The sequence below is a fragment of the Macrotis lagotis genome, chromosome 3, assembly GCF_037893015.1.
Source record: "Macrotis lagotis isolate mMagLag1 chromosome 3, bilby.v1.9.chrom.fasta, whole genome shotgun sequence".
NCBI lineage: Eukaryota > Metazoa > Chordata > Mammalia > Peramelemorphia > Peramelidae > Macrotis > Macrotis lagotis.
Window position 1 is genome coordinate 24,451,639 of NC_133660.1, and position 18,772 is coordinate 24,470,410.

Consider the following 18,772-nt stretch of genomic DNA (forward strand, 5'->3'; position numbering starts at 1 on the left):
AGATAAAGCTTTATAAGTGTCAATAGAATTGAAGAATGCTCAACTTTGTGGCTACATGTCAAGGATGATGGGACCCTTCCATCAACCATCATGTATATTGTTGCTCCTCCCATTAGAATGTGAAGTCTTTGAGAACAGAAACTGTCTTTTCTTTTCTATTCATATTCCCATTATTCTTAGTATAGCATTTTACACATAGCAAGCACTAAATAAATTATTTTTCATTAAGTCAATCACAATTTGAGTTTGCAGGTTCAGAAATCTTCAAGTTCAGTTAACCCATGCATGAAAGGAATCCCCACTACAAAATACTTGGCAAGGAATTGTCCAGTCTCTGAAGATTTCCAAGGATGAAGCACCCACCACTTCTTAAGGCTCCCTATCTACTTTGGGAGAGCTTTGCTTGTTAAGAAGTGTTTCCTGTCTTTGGGTCTAAATCCTCTTCTTAGGTTTTTTTTAGGTTTTTAGGTTTTTGCAAGGCAAATGGGATTAAGTAGCTTGCCCAAGGCCACATGGCTAGGTAATTATTAAGTGTCTGAGACCAGATTTGAACTCAGATACTCCTGACTCCAGGGCTGGTGCTTTATCCACTGCGCCACCTAGTTGTGCCCCGCCTTTTTTTTAAATCTTCTTCTTGACAACTTCCACCAATTGTTCTGATTTCTGGCTTCTGAAGTCAAGCAGAACACTTCTAAATCTCTCTTTCTCAAGATAGACTTCAAAATTATGAAGTGGTATCGATTCCCTCCACCCTCCATCAGACAGCTCCAGCCACTTTCCCTTTGGTTTTCTCTTCTCCAGACTACCACCCCAACCCATGTCCTTCACCTGTTCCTTAAGTGACTCAAGACCTTTCACTACTCTGTCTTCCTCTGGTTGATCAATGTTCTCCCCAAGCTATGATTTCCCCAAAGTGAATTCAATAATCTCAATGAGGGCAGATTACAGAGAGACTTGCCCCTCTTATCCAGGAAGCTATATCTCCCTATTGCACCAGAAAATTCTACAAAATTAATAAGAAGACATAATGAACTAGAAATAAAGCGTTGACATTCTGAATATGGGCTTCTCATTAGATGTTTTTAAGGATGACCCATATGCATGAGATGAAGAATTTAAGTGTATAAGTCTTATATGTGGGTCTAAGGAAAAACTCCATAATCATAAATATTTCCCCACTACCATAACTTGTCCTGATGCCTATAATGCTCTATCATGAGAGGTCTGTCCCTACAATTCTCAAAAGAATTTTCAGTTTTCAAGAGCTTCTAATAAAATGCAAATATACCTGAGAAAGGCATTATCCTAGACCTTAACCGGATTAAAGTAATTAAACCTCAGCACAAAGCTTCATAAAAAACAGAATAGTACACAGGTAACAGCAGTCAATCAACAAAAAATTTATTAAGCAAGTATCACATGCTAGAGACTGTAGCAAGCACTGGGAATACAGAGAAAGGCAAAATACATCTCTTGGTCTCAAGGATTTCATATTCTAATGGAAGTAATAACATGCAAATAACCATGTGCATCCAAGATATATACAATGCAAAATGAAGGGAGTCTGAAGGAAGGCACTAGCAGTGGGGAAGAGGTGGAAAGGGGAGGAAAGGTCTCATCCAAAAGATAAGATTTGAGCTAAGTCTTAAAGGAAGCTAGGTGAGATTGGAGAGTCATTCTTAGGACAGGGAACTGTTAGAGAAAACATACAAGGTCAGAAAATGAAATATTATATGTAAGGAACAGTAAGAAAACTGTATCAATGAATTGTAACATATGTGAAGTTAGCAAATAAACATTGATTAAGCACCTAATGCTTGCCAAGTACATTGGAAATACAAAGAAAAATAAAAGAAAATCAGACTCTGCCCTCAAGGAACTTACAGCATAGTAGGAGTAACAATATACAAGCAACTATGTACAAACAACCTAGATACAAAACACTTAGAAGATAAATTAGAGGTCATTTCTAGCTAGAATTAAGGGGATTTGGGAAAAGTTTCCTATAGAAGGTGGGATTTTATCTGGGACTGGAAGTAATTCAAAAATCGAAGATGAGGAGGGAAACAGCTCCAGATATCATGTATAGTCAGAGAGAATACTGCGATTCAAGAGATGGAATGTTTTGATCATGGACCAGTGAAGAGACAAATTTCTCTATCTTAAAGAGTACAAGAAAACTGGAAGGGGGTTCTGAATAGCTTTGATTGCTAAATCAAAGGCTTTGTATTTGATCCTAAAGTTGAGAGGGAGTCAACGGAGTTGAACGAGTGTGGGGTGACAATGGCTAAGCCTGCACTTTAGGAAGATCACTAACAGCTGATTGGAGGATAAATGGGGGAAGAAGGAGGGTTGAGGCAGAGAGTACAACAAGTTGGCTATTATAATAGCATAAGAATAATGGGATGAGGCCCTGAATCAGGGTGGTGGCTGGGTCAGAGAAAGGGGGTAGAGATGAGAGATGTTTTGAAGCTAAAATCAACAATCATTGGTGACAGATTGAATACGGGGGTGGGGTGAAAAAGGAATAGGATGATGGGGATGTCTTTGATGGTAATAATGAAGACAGAAAGATTTAGGGAGAAGGAAAGGGATGAGTTTTGGATATATAACATTTAAGATGGATGTCTACGGGGCATCCAATTTAACCACTGAGCAGTTGGAGTTGGAAATGCACAAACTGGAGGTCAGTAGAGAAATTAGGTGGAGAAACATAAGGTCTAAGAAGATCGAAAAGGGAACAAGCATTAATTAAGTTCCTACAATGGATCAGGCTCTATGCTAAACATGTTACAAATAATATCTCATTTGAGAAGCGAGTATTTGCTAAAGGTCTTGGCAAGGTAGAAGACAGGGCTTGACAATAGACTGAATTTTTGGGGTGAGCCCAGGATAGTTCTTGGGAGCAAGCAGACTGTATGATGGGCTAAGGAAGATGGGAAGAAGGGAGGTATTGGCTATGTGACAGTCCATGTGCAATATCCAGTAGGTAGATAAAGATACAATATTGAAGAGAACCTGACACAGTTTGGGGTCTCCCACTTGACATTGTGATTTGTAGAATCTGAATTGGACACTACACAATCATTCTATAGTCTACAGAGTGATTATATACTCTATTTTATTCATTTAGTAGAAACTGAGTTTCCAGTTAGGGGATTAGGGCCCATTATTCACTTTTTATTATTTCTTATAGTCATTATGTTATTTTTAGCCTTTAATAGATTACTGAAGCTCAGTTCATGCCTGCAGTAATCATTACTATTTAATCCAGGGAGTCCTTTTCTTAGCTCAGTTGTTGATAATTCTACACCCTTCCATTTCGATTCTGGAAGGGCATTCATAGCGGAGGGACTATCAGACTCAAAGCAGCAATCTAAGTTAAATGCCTTTGACCCTTCCATATTAGGAAGAAAGTACATTGTCTACAGTTGGAGACTACTTAAAACTATACTACATAACTGATTATAGCAAATGAAAAGTCTTTTGGAATATCACTACTGTATAGTTCCAAAGGAAAGAAAAGCCCTGAGTGTCAGAATCTTGGTTTTCTACTGACTCTCTGGGTGACCTCGGGAAAGCAAGATCCTTACTCCTTGATAGATCATGATCAGTCTGTTCCAAAGTGCTTCTACCCACCCCAGCCTCTCTACTCTGCACTCATGGATGAGCATCCCCCCAACTTGTTCTATATCCTCAGAACCCCAAAATTACTCAAGAGGAATACTTTTTGTCCTGATAGGGTCAGAACAGATAAACTAGGGTTTGGGGGCTTAAGTGATAGTAAAAGACTCCTGAGACCACAAAAGAAAAGAGTGAGGAGGACTAGAAGCCAGAACTCAAGGTCAATCACTTCTCCAGGGCAAAGCCACAGAGGAAAAGGGTCAGGAGAACCTCCAGGCTTCCACTCCCTTCATAGGGACAGTCAAAAACTCAAAGAGGGGCATGGACATTCAGCTGTTCCCCCTCAGAAACACCCAGAACAAAGAAGAAAGGTAACAGAACCTTTAGCCTCAGTATTCTTTCTCAGAGCAAAATTAGAGAGGATAGAAAGAGCAAGAGAACAAAGAAAAAAGGAGAAGTCTAGTTGTCAAGCTTTAACTCCCTCAATAATCCAAGAAGGCCAAAAACAGGGTCAAAGGAGAGCTTTTAACTCCTGCTCTCTTCCTAAGAGAAAGGTCAGAAACATAGAAGAAGCAAGAAGAATTCAGTGCTCTCTTCTCCCTGAGGCAGGTCAAGGACTCAATGAAGAATCCAACTATGAAGCTCTGCTTTTCAGAATAGATCCTAGGCCAGAGGCAGATCCTCAGGTTTATGATCTCTAACCAAATCGAAGAATGGAAAAAATAGAAATAGGAGAGCTTCCAAGGCATTTCCTTCCAAGGGTCAGAGTAAGTGATGAGAGGAGTCAACCAATCATCCTTTAATTCACTTATCCATTCCCTCTCAGTTTAGACATCTGATTTGTCATGGGAAATTGGAAGAACTGACATCCTGAGCCCATACTTTGGTTCAGGAAAAAAATCCCTTCAATTCTTAGACCTCCATTTTATCCTTTGGAAAATGTAGGGTGTCACACAATGGTCTCTGACATCTTTACCACTTCTAAATCTATGAACTTAAGAGCATGTAATTCAGTCTCTGGATGGATTATGGAAGAGGTTCCTAAAAAATCAGAACGCACATGAATCAATCCATTCATCCATCCATCTAATTAGCTAGCCATTCTCTGACTTATGTTCTAATCTTTTACTTCTGTGTTTTTAGTCTCTGTGACTTGTGGCAGAAAAGAATGGAATGGGACTTTCACTGATCTATATATAAATATATATATGTGTATATATATATATATATATACATATATATATATATATTTATACAGAAGAGAAAGACCTTGAGTCAGCATAACAAATTATCATGGTTGACCACACTCTAAAATCAATACTTTATTTCAGGGATACATTCTCTCCTCCTTTCCAGTTTTTCAGTTATTCTCTCCTCCTTTGTAGCTCACTATTTTTGCTGGGAAGCAAGAATAGAATAAACTTACTAAGTACTGACCAAAAAGACAACTACAAAAAATTCCATAGAGGCAACTTAGAAAAGTAAGGATAAAATGGGTTCAAATACCACCTGAGACTGTGAATTTATGATTTTCTTCCACTCTGAGGTTCCCAGTCACTTCTCAAAGGTAATAAGTGATTAAAAGGAATATTACCTAGATATGGAACATTATAAACACTTTTGGACAGAATGAATAAGTTGGAAACTTGTGATGAACTATCTCTTTCTTCTTGCCCACTTTGTAATTCTTCATCTAAGAAATCATTGTGGGAGAGGGAAAGAGGGTTCCCTCAGGAAATGAAGGTGGTAAACCAACAGAAATTTCTAAAAATCAAAAACAAAAAGCATAACCCAGATCACCAGGAATCTACATACATTGAGAATTAAATCAAATTCAATATCAAACTCATGGAGAAGGCAAGGATGTAGACAAGCTAACTGTCTAAGGAGAGTCCAACTGATTAATGCAGGCTTCAAAACAAAAGGAAACAGGGATGGACTAGAAATTATGAATTCAAAGAGTCTTTGGAAATGGTAGAGACTTATAACTTAAGTAAATAAGAGAACATTCACCCACTGAAATAATTAATTTTAAACTTGTTAAAATTAAGGAATAAATGAAATGAATCCAGCTTGGGAGAAGAAGGATTGGAAGATTTGAAAGACAAACAGATTAGATTAAGCTCACAAGGAGAGTCAAACAAAATGAAACATCCACACATTAAAAATGAATAAAAGTCACCCAGACTATATCTTCTGAATCTACTTCCTCAATTTCTATTCATAGCAGCAGATTGAATCACTGGAGAATGGCTGACTACCAAATCCTCATTCCTTCTGGGTACAATCCCAAGGGTCATTGCAGTTACTGATACTGTTGTTGATTCCCTATTAATGTTGTCTCCATTGATTATCATTCAGCTTTAATTAGATTTTCAAAAAAAGTGTTCACTAAACAGATTTAGCAAGAACAGTTATCCCCCCCCAAAAAAAAATAAGATGTGCATTCTTCTCTAAAACACAAAGTCACTATGGTGCATACTCAAACATACTGCAAAATAGTAGTGAGCATAGAGATGCAAAGCATATCTCCTCCTTACTAAGAGTCTTTTTATCCCTTCAGTGAGATTTCCTGAAGTTTCTCCCTCCCCCCCCTCCAGGCATAGCTTTGTGGTAGGCTCTCTGATCTGTCTGATACTAGGTTCCTCTGGGACAACCCCTAAAACTTCTTGGTGATTTTCTTTCCACATCTGTTTTCAGGTTCTTTCACTATCATCAGCCATTAGTGTTCTGGCAGCCATTGCAACTGGATCTCTCCAAATTCATATGGTTACCTGAATTGGGTAAAATTCTCTCTCTCTCCTCTGCCAAATGATTCCTTCTCAGAGACAAGACTAGACACCTTCTATCACTAGATAGTTGTGCTACTGGAAACCAATTTTCAAACTGACTTGATATGCTACATAGATACCAAAGGATGTATCTTATATATGAATCAAAAAGAAAGTATGATCTATCATGGTCTTTTATTAAAGAATTCATGAATTTAAAAAAACTTAAAGAATAGAAAATTATGTCAAAGGTGTCTGCCCCTTCCTAACAGGCTACTGGAGAAAGAAATTCAACCTTCCTTTTTGTTGGTCCCAAGAGGTGTGAACAGCCAGCAACTTCAATCAGGACAAGCCACCCCACTGAGTGTGATTGGTATTGAGCTGAAGCTGTGATCACTGAAGCCAAGTTTGCAACACTTAGATTCTCATCTGTCACCGTATCAGCAGGGAACTTCTCTCCCACTCTCCCACTTCCATCTCCACCACACCTGCTACTGTTAGCAGGCTACAAGTCTGCTTGTCACACCTTTCAGAAGAGATTCAGTTCTCCTCAGGATGGGAAGAAACCACTGTCTTATCTGAGATGAGAATGCTTAGAATTCAGTAAAATTTCAGAACATTTACCTGCCTTAAAGGAAATCAGTCTTAATGCTAGTTTGTCCCATTTTATTTTTAACAATTTTTCATCTTGACCCTTGGAAGTTTACAACATAGAATCCTACTTCTGGGTGATGTCCAAGGAAAGGCAAGATTTTTCCCCTAAGTTTTGTGATTGGCTTGGAAAAAAAAGCAGTCTAGGACCAAAACTAGATGATAGATGGATGGATAGATAGAAAGGTATATAGATAGATAACAGAGAAATATTGATGATGTATAAATGTGCAAATGTGAATATATATATATATATATATATAAATACATATATGTAAACACACAAATCTGACTGTGATATACTAAAATATAGAAATTTGTTCAACAGACAACACATTCCTCAATAAAGTTAATAGAAATCAATAAAAATTGGTCTTGGTTTAGTTAAAATTTTTAGGGAGGACTATTATGTTTAGTCCATAGAACAGGCCACATAGAATTTGTCTGTGAATCAATGATTCTTCCAGCTACACCCAGAAAAAGTACTCTTCTTATCCTTGAACCTTCTGAGGATCCTTTCTTTCCCCTTCCCTTGACACTCGATTCCTATACACAGCCAGGATATTAAACCTCGAATAGGGAACAGAGTCCTCCCTTCCCGGGCAAGTTAGAGGAGGGGACAGGAAAGCTGGGCCCCATCACAACCATCATAGAGGGATTTCATTCAATTTGGAGAATGATAATAGTGGATGGGGTACACCAAAGTGCAACTGGGACTGTGTGGGGTCAAACTCACCTAGTATGGGGATAGAAATACTCTCCTGGAGCAGATCACCTGGAGTTCTTTGTGGGACAATGCTTCATTCCCCAGTACATACCCATGAAAACAGGGACCCTGAGGTATGTTCTAGAGCTCTCTACACAGAATTAGGCACACACATATGATCTCAACATAGAAAAGTATATGTGGAGCAAGAATAGATTATTTCATTTCTCAATATTCTTCCTCCCTTCGTTGTCAAGTGTGTTAGCACAGTTAGATTGATTGGAGTAGACATGAAGCAATTGGTTTGGACACAAAGATGACTTTACTAAAATTTACTTTGTAGTTTTCTTTGCAAGACTTTATGTCAACAGATGTATAATAAATTTGTTATCATCATTCAATTGTTTTTTAGTTGTATTGAAGTTTTGGGGTTTTCTTGAAAAAGATGCTGGAGTGGTTTGTCATTTCCTTCTCCAACTCATTTGATAGATGAGAAAACTGAGGCGAAGAGGGTTCAATGACTTGTTCAAGGTCATATAGCTAGTAAAGGTCCAAAGTCAGATTTGAACACGTGAAGCTTAATCTTCCTGATTTCAAGACCTAGCACTCTATCCACTGTCATGCCCTTGCAATGAATAGCGACTCCTAATACATTTCTACACTAATAACACTATAATATTTTTCAGTCAATTAAGTACCAATCCTTTCAAGAAATGTTCCATATTTTTGAAATCCAAAAGAAATGAGAATGCCTGCTTTGCTTGCATCATATACTTAGTTTCCCTAGCAACTTCTAGAGACAGTAGCACTTTCAGATCAACTCCAATACAGCCCATGCTTCAATAAATGTACAAAATAACCATAGACCCAATAAACACTCTACCATTCAAAGCTCACAAAAAATCTTTGACCTTTCTTTCCACAAATGAAAATCATTCTAAAAGAGTCTTATAATGCTCAAAAATGCCAAACATAAACAGCAATTAATGTCCATTTCTAAAGACAGAGTTCTCCAAATAGAGAGCTCTCCGAAAGGCCAGAACTAAACATGGTAGATGCCTTTGGACCATAGTTCTAGTTGCTAGCACACTTTGACTTCGATGTTGCCATCGCTGAAGGCTTCCTGCCTCATTTCCTCCACTGCACCCTTCCGATGATGATGATGATGATGATTTAGCCTGCCTCGCCTTTTGGCTGGAGAAAGGGACCCTTTGACAATGCAAAAGCAGATCGCAGAGAGGTAATTCTTTTTAAAGTTTTCATTCATGAAAGCATAAATGATAGGATTGCAGATAGAATTGGAGAAGCCAATGATTTGCACCACAGCAAAAATCATCTTGATGGTGACATCATCATATTCCTTCTCGAAATCACCTAGAAAAAAAAGAGCAATAGTTTTAGGACATAGCTTTATTGAGTTGGGAGAGTGATAAAATATTCCTGCCCATTTCCCTGCCTGCACAAATGATGTGATAGGCAGTGCCTTGGTCTAAGTAGCAGAAGAAAAGATTTGATTATTGCTTGCTGAAACTCAATGGTTCTGGGAGCCCACATAAGTCTGTAAACCTCTGTCTCCCTCAAAATGGAAAAACACATTTGATTTTTCATAAAATCTACTCCTAGTTGTACTTATTAGTTCAATTTTTTACACTCAGTTCTATTAACATCAGCTTTACTTTGTAGGATTTCCAGTATTTATTGTGAAGAAGGCCCTTTATAAGTACTAATGTTCTATTTGACTGTGAGCTACTAGAACCTTGGGCAATTAGATGATGCATTGGAGTCAGGAGGATGAGAGTTTGAATCTGGGCTCAGACACTTGTCTCTGCAAGTCACTTAATCCTGTTGACCTCCTATCCAAGGCCATCTCCTGTTGGCTTGATTCATATCTAGCCACTGGACCCAGATGGCTCTGGAGGAGCCACAGCACCCCCCTCACTCAAATCAAATCCATGTTCTTGTCATGGTATCACCTCCCTGATGTCATGTTCTTCAAGAATGAAGAACAAAAATCATCACTAGAACCTAGAATTTTTCCTTAAGCTCTGTTCCATGAGGATGTGTTTTATTTCGAGAGGACTTCAGGACTCCATGCTACTGCTCTGCCCACTATCTACATATCTCCTTCACTCTGGTAATCACCCCCACTTTATTCTTAGGGGTAATTTGGCTTCTGGCACAGCTTTGAAGGCTTCCCCCCCAATCCATTTCAAAGCTGTCCCACCCCCTTACCCCCAAAACTTCCACATAATGAATCATTTTTAGGCACAGCAACTTTTGAAGACAATTCCTAATGGATGGGAAGAAAAGCCCACTCTGACCAAATCCCAGCACCTTGAAATTGAAAGTCACAGCAGCTTGGAATTTATAAACAGAAGGGACACAGATCATCTATTCCAAGCACCTCTTTTTATAGATCAGTAAATTGAGACTGTTGTGAAGTGATTTTTCTAGATCCACCCAGCTACTAAGTGATAGAGCTAGAACTCAGAACCAAGATTTTGGACTCCAAATCATGTATTCTTTCAATCAAACCAAAAAGTAGGAAGATTTTTACAGACTTTTGCAATTTAAAACTCCTCTGCTGCATGAGACATTGCAATTTTCTTTTCTCTTCCTGGCAAGGATATATTAAAGAAGGACTTGGTAAACCTTTCCCTCTTTCCCATTTTTCTATTCAGTATTTCAAGGAAAACAGGCTAAGGTAACTTGACTATTCTACCTCGTTTACCCAAAGGGCCTTCTTGGACTTAAAGGCCCAAATGAGAGAGCATTATTCAACTGGAGGCTCTGCTGAGCCTCTAGGCCAGCATTCTGAATCTGAAGCCCATGAATGTGGACAGATTTCAGTGTCCATGAACATGAAGAGGAAAAATTTACATCTTTATTTTCACTAAGTTCTAACTAAAATGTATCATCTCCTTCAATTAGAAATTTAAAAATTATTCTGAGAAAGATTTCCTATGCTTTACCAGTTTGCCAAAGGGGTTCATGATACAAAAATAATGAGGAACTCCTGCTCTAGACTGATGGGAATCACCAAGATGTGTAGAAAGCAACTGGTCCTGTTATTGGAAACAAAGAGCAATGAGCCACCTACCCTGACCCAACATTGGGGACAGGGCTACTATTAGAAAATCTGTGGGGAGATCAAGTAGTTCCATCTATTGAGAAGGGATCTATAAAAGTCTTGTAAATCACAAAATTAAGAGTCTTCAGAAGGTCAAATTATCACAGCCAAGATAAGGCAATTTTGGAATATATCCTATGGTTTATGGACTCCTCTCTGGGACCACTATGAGCTGGGAATAGCAAAACAGGGCCAATGCCATCTGCTAGGGGGAAGTACTGGTACCTTGATTGGCAACACCACAATGGAAAATGGGAATGAAGAGTGCTAACCCACCTTCTTCCACCTATGGTAGGAAAAGCTATAAGCTTCATTGTGTAACTGGTCAAAGGAATTAGGAGCAACTATGAGAACTTCAGCAGGAGAACTACACTGAGGAAAACACAGTCCCTGGTGACTACCAAGAGCATGGATCAAGGTTACTTAGATTTCTTATTAAGGTGGCTTGGAGGTAGGTGTCTCTGAGACCTGTGGAAACTCATCTGTTTTATTTATTCTAGAAAGAAACCAGTACTTTCTTTGAGCTTTGATGAGCCACATGAGTGAAAAAAGGATTTGGGGTAATAACCTGGGTGGTGGTAGATGGTGAGGTATCCTGATGACTTACAAGAGAAGATAATCCAGAGAAGTGAGAAATCCCTCAAATTAAACCTCTACCCTTTATGTCACAGGAGATCCTTGGTCAAAAGGGTGGCATGTAAGCCTTGTTTTCCCTAAGTTTGTCTTATGATCAGTTCCAATTAGGTCAATCTGAAATCTTTAGGCTCTAAATTGTGTGGGCTTTTTCCGCTGTGCTTTTCTGATCTTCACAGGTACATTAAGAGAACATCAGGATGAAAAAACACAATGTGAAAAAATAAGATCTTAGGTAATAAAAGTAAATAAAACACAGAAGTCTTTGATTGAAATCCAAAACACTGGAAACTTACTGCTTCAAACCAGGACTTAAATTAGGACAGTTTTTCATTTCTTAGATCTCATAATGCATACATTTTCTGAATGAGAATGGGCAAACTGACTTTTGGAGATGTATGTTCAACTATTAAGGCTAAAGAATGTTGGGATCTTCCATAGTATCCATGATGATTCAATCCCTGACTGCTTGAATGTAACCTAATTACTATTCCAGAACTTTGGTCCAAAGGTAGTTTTAAAAAATGGGGAAAGGACCAGTGCTAAATATTAAGTAATTTATTCTCTCAGTGACAGAATCCTTTCTTTAGTTCTTATTTATTATATTTTATGCATTACTATACTCATTATCAGAGGCAAAGACTTACTGTATTCCATCATCATATGAATTACATGGAAAGGAGCCCAGCATACAGTGAAGAGGGAAACAACCATCACCATCATGATGACAGCTCGCTTCTTCTTCCTGGGAGAGAAAAAAGCAATCTGTTCCAGAATGATTGTGAATCTATGCATCATTACACTTATTATTTTTTTAGGTTTTTTGGTAAGGCATTGGGGTTAAGTGACTTGCCCAAGGCCACACAGCCAGGTAATTATTAAGTGTCTGAAGTCAGATTTGAACTCAGGTACTCCAGACTCCAGGGCCGGTGCTCTATCCACTGCGCCACCTAGCTGCCCCATTATACTTATTATTGTCATTTTTAATAGTTTTATAGTTTATCCACTAGCATGCCCTCTGGGCCTGGAATTCTCAACCCACCATTTCTCAAATACTCAAGACATCACCAGAAGAGCTAGTTTTGGTCTTTCTTGGTCAACCATCCCATTCCACAAGTGAAGCACCAAGGCATGGTAGATAATATTGGACTCGAGATATGTAAGTGTAGGATTCTAATCCTAACTCAGACAATTTCTACTTGTATGACCTTGGTAGGTCATTTCAGTTTTCTCAGTCTAAATTTTCTCATCTATAAAATAGGAATAAGAACAGTATCTACCTCAGATGTTATTATGAGGATCACATTAGATAATGAATATAGGGGCGGCTAGGTGGCGTAGTGGATAAAGCACTAGTCCTGGAATCAGGAGTACCTAGGTTCAAATCTGGTCTCAGACACTTAATAATTACCTAGCTGTGTGGCCTTGGGCAAGCCACTTAACCCCGTTTGCCTTACAAAAAGAAAAAAAAAGAAATAGATAATTAATATAATATGCTTTGTAGACTTTAAATTGCTTTGTAAATGCAGGCTATAAAGTCTGAAGGGACTTTAAAAATCATCTAAATCCAATCCCTTTACAAATCATTTAAAGCCAACCAATCCAATTCATATTATAGATAAGCAAACTGATGTTTCAAGAAGTTAAATATATTGGGGCAGCTAGGAGGCACAATGACTAGAGCATCAGCACCAGAGTCAGGAGAATCTAAGTTCAAATCCATCCTCAGACATTTGACACTTACTAGTTGTGTGACTCTGGGCAAGTTCCTTAACTTTGATTGCTACATCAAAAAAATTAAATATGTCTACCCAGGTATAATAATAATAATAATAATGATAATATAAAAATAATAAAAGACAATCATGACCATTTCTATAGTTCATTAGGGTTTGTAAAGTGCTCTGAGTTATCTTATCTGATGCTCACAATAAGCCTGGGAAGTAGGAGCTATTATCCTCATAGAACAGAAAAGAAAATCAAGTCGGATAAAAACAAAATATCAGGTTTAGTGTCACACATCTATTAAGTGTCTTTTCTGAATCCAAGTCTGGCATTCTGATCATTGTACTACCTAACAAGTGCCTTTTTATTTTAAGGAAAACATGAGTGTGTCCCCAAGATAAGTGATAGTGAAGTTTGTAAATAACAACCAAAACAATAACAATAATAGCAAACACGTAGTTTATGCTTTTAACCTTGAAATGTACATAGTGTAAAGATCACATGATCTGGGATAAGAGAAATTGTGTTCAAGTTGGTTATTTTATAATAATTATCATTATTATAAATTTATTAATTGCACACTCTTCTATCAACTATCCTGGGGACACATTTATATTTTTCTAAAAAAAATAAAAAAACATAACAGAAGAGTAATATAAAGTCATGTTTAAAAAAAAGATAATCCTACAAACCCAGACTCTCAGGACTGCAAGGAATTTCCAATATCATCAGATTGAATTTTTATTACAATTCTATCCCCAGCAACCAGAGGGACACCTGAAGCAAAGGGAAGCCCATTATTTGCTAAGGCACCCCATTCTGCTTTTGGACTACTGCAATTGCTAGTTGTACATGATCCTGGGCAAGTCACTTAATCCTGCCTGCCTCAATTTCCTCATCTGTAATGTGAGCTAAAAAAGGAGATGGCAAGCCACTACAAAATCTTTGCCAAGAAAACCCCAAGTGGGGTCATGAAAAGTTAACCACAACTGAAAAATGACTAAACAACAAAAGAGGACTTGCCCCACAAGGAATCCAAAGGGAAAAGACTAATATATAGGTTATTAGAATTTGCTACTTGTGCACCTCAAGAAATAATGAAGCTTCTAACTAGTTATAGGGTACACCAAACAAAATGGATGTTTTTTAAAGACTATACTCATACACATATGTATAAATACATGCATATTTCTGCATATCCAGGGGGTCCCAAAAATTTAGTGCTGAAAGCAAATTTTGCACTGTGATAGAAAATAGATATGAGTGTTTCCACATAGGTCTGTATATTTACAAACATATATGTAGGCACAGAGGGGTGACTTAATCAATGCTTAGCAACTGCCCACCACCCAATTCCAAAAAAGGTTTGCAAGAAAGACTTTGATGTTTGACTTGCATGATTAATATTTTCCATCATTTTATTAAGTCTACACAATCAAACAAGACTAGAGAACAAAAAATATTAAGCCTTGATTTGTAGCATCACTTTCTGAGGAATCCTCACAATAAAAATTTAACAAGAAATTTTATTGAAGCTGACTCCAGTCCACCTCTGAATGTGTGTATAGGTATGTTTACCGGACAAGCATACACACATATATGCATATATTCACATAAAATATATGTGCATATGTATAAATGTGCATGTGTGAGTAGATGGGTGACATGCATGTATGAAAACCACTATGCAAATAATTGGCGATGCACTCATGTGCATGTGTGTGTGTGTGTGTGTGTGTGGGTGGGTGTGGGTGTGGGTGTGGGTGTGTGTATCTTCAGGAATGTGTTGGAACCAGCTTCAACAGACATGTGAGTGCTTCAAATGATCAGCAGTATTGGGAAGAATATGTCCCACCCTATTTCCTTTCACCTGAATGGTTTGAGAAGCAGCCTCAGGAAATCTGATTAACCCCCTCCTATGGTCAAGTGGAGGTAACACACCTCAAAGAACCTGGGTGAACTGAACAGAGAATTACCTAGAAGAGAGTAGTTACTGAGTGTGAGGTAATATAGAAGACTAGGAGGGGGAGTGTAAGCCAGATGGGGGGGGGCTGTTAAAAGACGTTGAAGCCAACGGTTTTCATCTGTAGGAGTAGCTTTAGAGAACTGAGGGTGGGTAAAGAATAAAGACTGTACCACATAGTGATATATTATATTGATATATACACAATACCCATCCTTGCCATCCTAGATTCCTGGAGTTGAAGCCTGGAATTTGCCTTAGCAATATTCAATTAAAAAAATCATTCAATTAGCAGCAATTCAATTAAATTGAATTCATCTGAGAGGCATTTTGGAACAGCAGATACTGGGCTATGCTTAAAAATCAAGAAAGACTGGGGTGGCTAGGTGGTGCAGTGGATAAAGTACTGGCCCTGGAGTCAGTAGTACCTGGGTTCAAATCCGATCTCAGATATTTAATAATTACCTAGCTGTGTGGCCTTGGGCAAGCCACTTAACCCCATTTCCCTTGCAAAAACCTAAAAAAAAAAAAAGAATCAAGAAAGATTTGGGTTCAAATCTTGCCTCTGAGCTTATGACTTTGGACAAATCATTTAAGCTTTCTGAGTCTCTATTTCTTCAACTGTAAAGTGGAAGGTTAATATTATATCCCAGATTTAGAATCTCATGACATAATGCATGCAAGGAGTAATATCAATGTTCATTTTTATTATTATGACATTTATAGGAATACCTTTTAAGTAGGACCAAAGTATCACACACCAACCTGGTTATTTTTGACATTTCATTTCCATGAATAGCTTTGAGAACTGAAGAGTCTCCCACTCTTCTCTTAATCCAGAGCTCATAGCCAATTTTACTGTAAAGGACAAGCATCACCACAAGAGGAAGCAGGAAGAGGATGATGAGGATAAATGTAGTATATATCTTCTGGTGTACAGGACTGCTCCATTCTTCCAGGCAACAAATGTGTTCTTTTTCATATAAGAAATCATATTTAATCTATACAAGAAAAAAAGGGGGGAAAAAAACAAAAAGAAAAAGGTATCATACCAAGAATCTAAAGAATATATTGCCCACTTCTTTGTTTTGATATAAAACTGCTTCTATCTTCTACAATATAATGACGTTTAAAGTGCTGATAAGTTTACATTCTAATGCTCCAAGTGACTGAAGAATGATATTTTCCAGTAAAGTGTTTCACCTCTATCAATCATGGGATCACAGAATAATAGTTTAGAAAAATGTATAGGTCATGGAATTCAAAATATTCATTTTACAGTTAAGGAAATAGGCACAGTAAACTTGAGAGATTTGCTCAAGATTTGCATATATAGCTCTTAAGACAAAACCATATTTGATTCTGATTCTCTCCAAACTCACTTCTCTGTACCATGCCATGTGGCTTCCCAATTTTTCTTTTCTAGTAAGACACATCTTGTCTTTGTAACTTTTAAATCCCTTAGAGCTTAGAAGCAGGTCTGCTTCTGAGCTCAAAGAGGGGATAAGATAATGGATAATGATATGACTTTGTGCTTACCCAAGTAGATATAGAAAAGCTTTTTTGCATTCCCAAGCCATAGTCTAGCTCTTTCAAGTTTACAGTGATTGAAAGACTCAGAAATGTTAGGATTCTGTAGGGGTAAAGAAAGTGAGGCACCTCCCAGGATGGGCCATGTCTCATGTTGGTTAGCATAGGATTTCCATTACGTTTTTCCTTGGCCTCAGTAATCTCTTTTGCAAATACAGGCATAGATATGTGCTTATTACACTTTTTGAGGCAGTCTTTGGCAAACCAAAAGTTTAATTTGGTTAAAAAGTATATTCAGGCCTCTAGTCTCATTCCCCAGACTTTCCTTTGCCCACTTCTAACTTTGCTTCTCCAGGATTCACAGTGGAAAAGACAGCATTAGTCCTCCATGGAGAGACCTATACTATGACTTTACTGACAACAAGCTAAGGAGAGGAAGAGGTGAAGGACCCCTGGAAAGAGGGACCAGGAATGGAGAAACTTCTGTGTTTTGGAGGAAGTGTCCTAACACAACTAGCTAAACTGGCGGTAAACCTTTTCAAAAATATATACAATAGAAGATTTCTGATGCCCTAATTTCTAACTTTAGATCTGACAGTATATTCCAGGCACCCGCTTCCTCAGCTATCCTTAGCTACTTCATAACTTCAACTGGACCAAGTTGCCTTCTAGCTGATTAGGAGGGGGTGGGGGTGGGAAAGGCAGGGGAGATTGTATAAAAGCTCCACCTTCTCACCCACCCTCTTACCCACCTACCGAGGCTAAGCACAGATCTAAGTAAAATGGTTTCCAAAACCAGTCAAGTGACTCCATTAAGTAGGTAGTTTTCTGCCATTACAAGGTAGACCTTAGATTCACCTCTAATGGTCAAATTTGACAGAATGAGGGAGCCTGGATAAAGAAGGATGCTGTCTATCATTATGAGGTGAATGTTCTTTAGTAAAAAAAAAAAAAAAAACCTATTCCTTGGAGGGAAATGGAGGCTCAAGTACAGGCAACTCCACCCCTGCTACCCTTTATCTGGAATATAAAAGATAGAAATTTTGCCTTTAATACTCAGAACCACCAAGGAGGTATCTAATAGATTAGAAATAGGGGTCATCTTTATCTTGATGACTCTGCTCCCTGGGACTGGCTTCACCAAGAGAAATGAGAAATATACACCAGCACAGTCATTCTCTGTTGGAGGTCCTCTGATTCTCAAACTGTATGACCTTAAAATGGAGCCAGTCCTTGGATTGTTACAAGGTCTCTCACTATGCACAAAATGCTCATGCTGAATTGAAGTAGAAGCTACTTTACTGTGATAATGAAACTATAGAGGATAGAATTTAGGATCTTAGAGGAAAAATTAAAAGAAAAACAGCTTGATTATGGAACCAATCAATTCTAATTTTTTTAAGGTTATGAAATGTAAACACCTCAGGAGAACAATTTCTAGACCATCACAATAATAAATGAGCAAAAATCCTGGTACATAATGGAAACTATTTTCCACTAAGAAGATGGGAGTAGCAATAGAGAATGAGAAAAAGCACTCTCAGGGGGCAGAGTTGGGGAACCTTAACATCTATTTCTCAAGTAATAATTTTCCACCAAAGTAATAGAAAAACAGAGTTTGGGTGAAACACTAGATGACTCCATTTACAAAATGATTCCTATCCATCTGAGCTTCCTGGAAGATTCCCAAGGAAATATATAAGAGCATGAGCAGTGGTGCAAAAGAAAGACAATAGATATGACTTTTCCTAACAAGTGGGATGAGAGAGGATTTCCAAAACAAAGTGGCTAAATGACTGATTACCTCCAGTTGTTGCACATGCCACATTGGAGAGCCAACGATCACAGCAACCAGCCAAACAATGCCTGAAAAACCATCAAGTCATTAACAACCACAACAATAGCAATAATTATTATTATTATTTATTATTAACACAATAATAATAAACAAGCATTTATATTTTAATGCTATCAAAATCCTATATATCATTTATGTAATAATTATGCTAAGAGGGGTGGCTAGGTGGCACAGTGGATAG

At 37.9% G+C, this 18,772-nt stretch overlaps 1 protein-coding gene across 1 annotated transcript in view; it reads right to left on the reverse strand.

The window, feature by feature from the left end:
* Positions 1 to 8,833: 8,833 nt before the first annotated feature.
* Positions 8,834 to 18,772, reverse strand: part of QRFPR (pyroglutamylated RFamide peptide receptor) — an 86,811-nt gene continuing 76,872 nt past the window's right edge. Inside the window, exons 3-6 of the mRNA XM_074227366.1 lie at positions 18,538 to 18,599; positions 15,969 to 16,204; positions 12,163 to 12,260; positions 8,834 to 9,126 (exon numbers count right to left, since the gene is read on the reverse strand). Of these exons, the coding sequence (XP_074083467.1) occupies positions 8,834 to 9,126; positions 12,163 to 12,260; positions 15,969 to 16,204; positions 18,538 to 18,599 (689 nt within the window). The remainder of the gene's footprint in view (positions 9,127 to 12,162; positions 12,261 to 15,968; positions 16,205 to 18,537; positions 18,600 to 18,772) is intronic.